The 8,089-nt window shown below is 35.7% G+C and overlaps 1 protein-coding gene across 1 annotated transcript; it reads left to right on the top strand.

The window, feature by feature from the left end:
- The first annotated feature begins 524 nt into the window (after positions 1-524).
- LOC142657212 (E-selectin-like) lies at positions 525-6,728 on the top strand. The gene is made up of 15 exons (XM_075832263.1): positions 525-590; positions 874-1,266; positions 1,595-1,702; positions 1,860-2,045; positions 2,278-2,463; positions 2,546-2,731; positions 3,603-3,788; positions 3,919-4,104; positions 4,230-4,415; positions 4,543-4,728; positions 4,875-5,054; positions 5,141-5,260; positions 5,403-5,424; positions 5,514-5,586; positions 6,117-6,728. Exons 1-14 carry the CDS (start codon positions 554-556, stop codon positions 5,578-5,580), a joined length of 2,229 nt encoding a protein of 742 aa, XP_075688378.1. The 5' UTR covers positions 525-553; the 3' UTR covers positions 5,581-5,586; positions 6,117-6,728.
- Positions 6,729-8,089: the final 1,361 nt, after the last annotated feature.

Genomic DNA, 8,089 nt, shown 5'->3' with positions numbered 1-8,089 from the left:
ATTCCATTGTAGGAGACTAATTGACGGGCTATTTTGACATATGGAATAGTTCTGGGAAACTTCTCAGCCAGGAATTTCTGTGTTGTGAGTTACACATCCTTCTATTTTATGCAAATGACGTACGTCACTTGGGGTTTTCTCATCAAACTGTTTAAAAGAGGCACGAGTCCAGCAGTGAAAGTACAATCTACAGGAAACTTCATAGGATTAGCTGTCACTTCAAGAATACGGACCACAGTAAGTACATTTTTTTTTTAAATTTAATTATTTACCTACAATATAACAATATATTATTCAATGTTAGTTAAAATTATATATAAAATAAATGTAGCAATACCTGATATTAAATATTGTATACAGTAATTTTTTATATATGTATATATAATGTATTATAATGACTAATTCTATCTATCTATCTATCTATCTATCTATCTATCTATCTATCTATCTATCTATCTATCTATCTATCTATCTATCTATCATAAGAAATATAATAAAATGATTCATATATTTTTTATCTTTACAGAACTACCATCTTTTTTGACTGAGCACTATGGAATATTTAACCCATATTTTCCTATTTAGCTGTGGTAAGTGAATCATATTGTTTAGCAAGTGTCCCATGTTATCTGCTATCTGTTATCTACGGTAACTACACTGTATAGCACATTCCAATCTGTAATGTCATAGATTGTGGTAGAATATTTCAGATTTTAGTTTACATTTTCAAAGTCAAAATGTATTTTTATAGTCACTATCATTCCTATTATTTCTGTTAATCATAGTCACGTCATTGTACTGTATAAATAGATGATTTAAAGACAAGAATCAATTGCTATATATCATTCAAACATTACCTGTTTTTCATTGCAGGTTTTCCATTGATATATTTTACACATGGCTGGACATATCACTCTTCACTCTCTAAAATGTCATACGACGATGCCCAAACATATTGTAGACACAAGTACACTGATATGGTAGCAATTCAAAACCAAGAAGAGAATAAGTATCTGAATGAGAATTTACCTTTTAATTCAGCATATTATTGGATTGGCATTCGGAAAAACAATGGCAAATGGACCTGGGTTGGCACCAACAAGGTGCTCACAGAGGAAGCTGAAAACTGGGCTGAGAATGAACCTAACAACAAGAGTGAGAAAAAAAATGAGGACTGCGTTGAGATGTATGTGAAAAGGACTATTGATGCAGGAAAATGGAATGATGAGCCCTGCAGTAAGAAAAAAGTGGCTTTGTGTTTCAAAGGTATGTAGTAATGCTATCCGACAATAGAACATTTAGAGCATTTGGAAAAGACTGTGCTAAAGTAGTAGATGTCCACTCGTATCATTATGTGCACCACATCAGGGCTGCAATATTGATATGTAAGTGTTAGTAGATACAGAAAGATGATGGGATTCTGTGAGACATTTATTGTATTTGGACATTATTGGTTAAACTAAATTACAGTTTAAATGAAACCATAAGTAGCTACTAATAGAGAAGACACTAAAGGCTGCTAAACCTACAACCTCTGTCTAGGACAATATGCATTTTGGTCTCCTTAATTGCAATTCTTTCCACTTTTCTTCAGCTTCTTGCCACCCTTCTTCTTGTAACCACCATGGCGAATGTATAGAAACTATTAATGACTACTCCTGCAAATGCTCTGATGGATTTTTCGGAAAAGACTGTGAGCATGGTAATTATATATATGTTTTTATCTAACCTTATAATCATATTTCTTATAATAGATAAGCATATTCTGTAGGTAATAGGTAATACTTATGATCATATATCTAATAATCACTTAAACATTTTAAAGTCCTGAATATAACACATTGCATTTTATTTTCCAGTTGTTATTTGTCCAGAGATCAATGGCATTGATCATGGATCAGTTGTGTGCTCTAATGTGTATGGGAACTTTACCTACCAGTCAAGTTGTCATTTCACATGTTCTGATGGACATCTCCTGACTGGCTCTGCAAATCTACAGTGCAATGAAAAAGGAGACTGGGGATCCGAGATTCCACGCTGTAAAGGTACATACATGACTTCACTTTGTACCATGTTTTACATGTATTTCTTGTCAATTGTCAATGACCTAGTAATTTGTCCATTGCACTTTGTTAGTTTGTAGAAGACACTCGGGCGCTTACTACATTTTTGAGCTTTGGTAATTCAAAGGCAGCTGTAATGTCAATCTTATATATTTACTAAATTATGTGATCTGATATAATTAGTTAAATATTTCTTCTTCTTCTTCTTGAACAGCTATTGAATGCAAACATCCAGAGCAGCCAGAAAATGGAGTAATGACCTGTTCTAATGAGGGAGAAATCCTTCCAGAAAATTCCAATTGTAATTTCAGCTGCCAAGAAGGGTTCACCATGGTTGGATCTTCTTCAGTATTTTGCATAACTCCTGGTCAGTGGTCGGAAAACTCTCCAAGATGTGAAGGTAAGAATGCTGTATAGTCACTATTCTCACTGTGCAATAAGCCAGAGATGATGATTTAGACTTATAACTGTATGTTTTTCAGCTATTCAGTGTGAGCGTCCAGCAGCACAAGAGAATGGAGAAATTGACTGTTCTAGTAATGAAGAAATGCTGCCATATAATGCTACATGTAACTTCATCTGTAACGAAGGCTTTATCTTGGTGGGGGATCCATCAATTCATTGTGTGACTCCCGGTCAGTGGGATGCAGAATCTCCAAAATGTGAAGGTAATAAGGTTTTCTAAATCTGACTACTTATCACTTTAAATACTGAATATAATATGGTTGAAATACATAGTGTCATTGTATCCTGATAGTACTGATATAGAACAAGGAATAGTCATGACATAATGTCTGTGGGCATGTTGCTGATAATAGCAACTTGCCATTATTTGTTATTGAAGAATCTCAAATGACCAGGCAAATTGTCCTGACAATTGACAACTAGTGTAGTAGCATTACAGCCACCATGTCCACTGGCTGGGTTTATATGTTCCACCAGACATACAAATTTACATGTGGATTAAGATATGGACTACATTTCCCCATTCAATTAAAATGAGGTAAAATTTACTTAAATATATAGCTGGTCCTAAAATCTGTGCCAAGTTATTTCTTCTTGCTCACTGTGAATCGTCAACACGAAAGTATTGGCGATTCACAGGTATTGAAGCCTTCTTCTCCCATTGAAGTGAATGAGAAAAGGCTGCAATACCTGTGAATCACCACTAAATATGTGTCGATGATTCACAGTGAGCAAGAAGAAATGAAGAGGAGCAGCGCTCATACAAGCATTGCACACCCTTCAAAACAGCTGGATGGCGGGGGTCCCGGGATTCGGACCCTGACGGATCAGCTATTTATGGCCTATCCTGAGGAAAGGCCATAAATTTTTAGGGACTGAAAAACACCTTTAATAATTTAGTTGCGTAGTTCTCACTAAAAACAACATTCTGGTTTAATTAGCCTTGTATATAACCTAGTTTCCATTTTTTGTCAAGAATAATGCAATATCAAACCTAATATTTACCTATTTATTATTCTTTGTTCAACTACTGTAAAGGTAATTATTTAAATGAATGTGTTCCTTGTCTTTCAGCTATCCAGTGTGAGGACCCGGAGCAACCAGAGAACGGATCAATGATCTCTTCTAGCAGTGAAGAGGTGTCACCATATAACTCTACATGTCATTTCATCTGTGATGAAGGATTTACTATGGTGGGGTCTCCTTCTATACAATGTTCAGCTACAGGTCAATGGACTGAAGACCCTCCAAAATGTGAAGGTATGAAATACTTTCTGTTTATCTCGACTTTAGCAAGTAATGATACACAACATATTGTGGATGTGTCTAGTCTTATTATGTTGAAGTTTTTTTTTCTATATTTCAAATGAATGTTTTCCTTGTCTTTCAGCTATCCAGTGTGAGCACCCAGAGCAACCTGAGAACGGATCAATGATCTGTTCTAGCAATGAAGAGATGTCACTGTATAAATCTACATGTCATTTCATCTGTGATGAAGGGTTTACTATGGTGGGGTCTCCTTCTATACAATGTTCAGCTACTGGTCAATGGACTGACAACCCTCCAAAATGTGAAGGTATGAAATACTTTCTGCTTATCTCGACTTTAGCAAGTAATGATGCACAACATATTGTGGATGTGTCTAGTCTTATTATGTTGAAGTTTTCTGTATTTAAAATGAATGCTTTCCTTGTCTTTCAGCTATCCAGTGTGAGCACCCGAAGCAACCTGAGAACGGAACAATGATCTGTTCCAGCAGTGAAGAGGCGTCACTGTATAACTCTACATGTCATTTCATCTGTGATGAAGGATTTACTATGGTGGGGTCTCCTTCTATACAATGTTCAGCTACTGGTCAATGGACTGACAACCCTCCAAAATGTGAAGGTATGAAATACTTTCTGCTTATCTCGACTTTAGCAAGTAATGATGCACAACATATTACGGATGTGTCTAGTCTTATTATGTTGATGTTTTTTCTATATTTAAAATGAATGTTTTCCTTGTCTTTCAGCTATCCAGTGTGAGCACCCGAAGCAACCTGAGAACGGAACAATGATCTGTTCCAGCAGTGAAGAGGCGTCACTGTATAAATCTACATGTCATTTCATCTGTGATGAAGGATTTACTATGGTGGGGTCTCCTTCTATACAATGTTCAGCTACTGGTCAATGGACTGACAACCGCCCAAAATGTGAAGGTATGAAATACTTTCTGATTATCTCGACTTTAGTAAGTAATGATGCACAACATATTGTGGATGTGCCTGCTCCCTTTCTCTTTTGCCATCAATTATTAAAGGAAAAAATTATCTTGTTAGTAAAAATACACTTTCTATTTTTGCAGCCGTACAATGTAATACTCTTGTTGCTCCATCAATGGGAAAAATGAATTGCAGTCACATAGATTTTGGATATGGTACCGTGTGCAAATTTACATGTGAATATGATCTACTGCTAAATGGAACAGATATTCTAGAATGTGACAAGAACGGAAGCTGGAATACAGAAGCCCCAACTTGTGAAGGCAAGTTTCATCAGATCATACCAGCAACCGTTATCTTTATTGTACTTCTCATTTTCTAAGGTTTTACGTTTGTCTTTGCTCCATAGCTGTGAAAGTGCCACACGATGCAGCCACTTATCAAACAGTTGGAATTGTTACTTCTGTGGCTTCCGTCTTGTCAACTGCATCTCTCATCATCTGGCTCATAAAGCGCATGCGAAAAACAGGTAACTGACAATATTGTGTTAACTAATAGTACTTAGAGGCTGATATATCAAACATCTAGAAATGTATCCATTTTATCACAAGAACAAATAAATAAATATTTTTTAAATCACATATTAACCATATATATTTGGTATTTTACAGCAAAGAAATTTACACCAACAAAGTAAGTTATTGTTCTGTATAATACATTTACTTTGAATATTGATGGAAAAAAATATTGCTCATTTATAATACTCTTAATTTTAATTGCAGCAGTTACCAACATCTTGAAGCCGCAGGTGTCTACCAGAATACTGAAGATAGCTGGGAGGGTGTGTAATATGTGGTAAGGGACTTGCAATATCAGTATTGCACACATCTTCACATCATTGTAATTTAGTGTAATTGTATTTAGTATATTTGACCCATATTAAACTATGAGTACACCACAGTATACGTTTGAATACTTGTTTCCTATCCACATGTATCCTTATCACATAGGCCATTCACATGGTGTTTATAATGCCTGATTGTCTATAGTCTATATTAGTTCTGTAGGCATCTTGAGATTTTCAATACCCACGGCCGTATGTTAAATAATCAAATCGTTGGAATAGACAGAAAACTATATGGGCATTGTGCTGACAGAAAATAAGGGGTAATGGATTCTCCATGCCAGGTTACAGTGTGTTTGTTGGATAGGCTTCAATAGAAAAAAACTGCACTTGTTACCACATGTAAAAAAACAGATCATTTGTTTCCCATGTCAGTCATTTTCAATAGGAAACATTTCCCTGACTTGTTCCTATATTTCTATATTAAATTAATGTTTTAACAATATAACAATAATAAATTGTATGTCTTTTTTTTTTGCAGTGGTCTTGTATGGAAACCAAGACATTCATCCTATCACTGGTGATATGATAGAAAAGATGGTACTACGGAATTTTACAGGTCTTATACTGAGAATTGTCAACCTTTACCAATGTGGAAAGTCATATTCTCTACAACTGTTGAAGTCCGGTTGTGTGGCAGTGACTCTAGGACTTATTTAATAATGGCTGTATTTCTAAATACACTGTATTGTTAATATTAGTATCTTCACACCTACCAAATGAACAGGATATGCTCATCAGGGGCGTAGCTAGAAGGGGGGCAGAGGTAGCAGTCGCACCTGGGCCCTGGAGCCTGAGGGGACCCCTCAGCCCCATAAGGAGACACCAGTATTATAAATGATACATGGTAGATGGGGGCCCAGTAATATCGTATATTTTGCATTGGGACCCATGAGCTTCAAATTACGCCTCTGATGCGCATACAGTATATCTAAATATATGACCCATGTGTCGTCTAGCACAAGGGATCTGCATTCAGTATTTTCTCTTTATACATGATAAATGAGAGATTTATAGGTGGCCTTTTATACTGGGGCATGCCATATTGGATAATCAGGAATGTTTTAATACAGTATAAAATATGTATCTGTTTATAACAGGTTTTAAGGTTTGTCATCCCAATGGGATAAAATATATAGCTTTCTTATGATAATTTATTTTTCATAGTGTATAGACAAATATATACAATGACATTAAAGACGTTGGCCCAAACAGGTTATACATGATGTATAAATGACTGTTGGGCCCCCGGCATACACCAAAACGGTTGTATGGTGTAATATTTAATAATATTTAAAGATATTTATATAATTTATTTGTGAAATGTTTGTTTATCGTCTTATTTACTATGTAAGGTGATATAATATAAATAATGTTTTTTTTACAATAAATTGTGTCCTTTTCCATTGTGCAAATATTAAACTGTTTTCTTTGAGGTGGGTCACAGAAGCACACTCTAGATGGGTGGCACCTCTAAAAGAAGGAACCCCTCTGCCTATGGGACCAGCATTAAACTATACATATTTGTAAAGATAGCGCTCTTTTTCAATGCAATTATAATACATTTGATAAAGCCGTCACATTTATTGCACAATTCGTTTTGGAACGTTTTGGGCTCTAAAAGGCCCTTCATCTGGCTATTGGCACAACGAGAAAATAAATAATCAAATAAGTACAATGGGCAATGCAGACATATCAATAGTGAATGATTTTAGGAGCAAAGTCCTTGGCTTCATAACAGTACTATACAGTGGGTATACATATATATATATACATACACACAGTACTATACATATATAGACAGAGTAGCCCAGTTAGAGCCACCACTAAACACCATTTTCCAGTTTACATAGAAGATTAATCTATATAAACAAAATGATTTACTTTGTATAATTGTTCAGCCCTTCTGGCTCAATGTCGCTACATTGCTCAGGTGAATTGCATTGTGGGAAGTGTAGTCTTTACGTCAGATAGTAAGCTGAGGGAAAAATAGAGCCTCCCATACACTTAAAGGGAATGTGTTGCTAGCAAAAAAAATTTTTTTTTTAGTTAAACAATTAGTGTGTAGGTGATTAAACATTGTTCTAATTTTTTTTATTTTTTTCACGAGTCAGGAAATATTATAAATTGGATTCTAATTTATAATATTTCCCAGTGCTGGTCACTAGATGGAGCAATTCCCAAAATTGCAGCATTGCATGTGGTAAAGCAACCACATTGCTTTATGCTGCAAAATTGGAAAAAAATCCCTCGCTCTAGTGAGCTCTCAGAATCCCCCCCTCCTTTATCCTGGCTAGTGCCGGGAGAAACGAGGGGATTGAACGGTCAAACCTCCTACACTGTGTGTCGCCATTTTTTGAGCTAACACACAGTGTAGTAGGTTTACATACAGTAGTAAACACACACTGAAACACGAACATACATAGAAATAACTTACCTGCTCCTGCCGCCGCC

This window comes from Rhinoderma darwinii, chromosome 7 (genome assembly GCF_050947455.1).
Source record: "Rhinoderma darwinii isolate aRhiDar2 chromosome 7, aRhiDar2.hap1, whole genome shotgun sequence".
In the NCBI taxonomy this organism is placed as follows: domain Eukaryota; kingdom Metazoa; phylum Chordata; class Amphibia; order Anura; family Rhinodermatidae; genus Rhinoderma; species Rhinoderma darwinii.
The sequence above is the reverse complement of the archived record's forward strand: the minus strand, read 5'-3'. Positions and strand labels throughout refer to the sequence as shown.

Bases quoted from the DNA above. Each gene is read 5' to 3' on its own strand.
- LOC142657212 (XM_075832263.1), top strand. From the start codon at position 554: ATGGAATATTTAACCCATATTTTCCTATTTAGCTGTG. The intron at 1,267-1,594 runs GTATGTAGTAAT...ACTTTTCTTCAG, and splicing joins AGTGGCTTTGTGTTTCAAAG to CTTCTTGCCACCCTTCTTCT. The intron at 2,732-3,602 runs GTAATAAGGTTT...CTTGTCTTTCAG, and splicing joins AGAATCTCCAAAATGTGAAG to CTATCCAGTGTGAGGACCCG.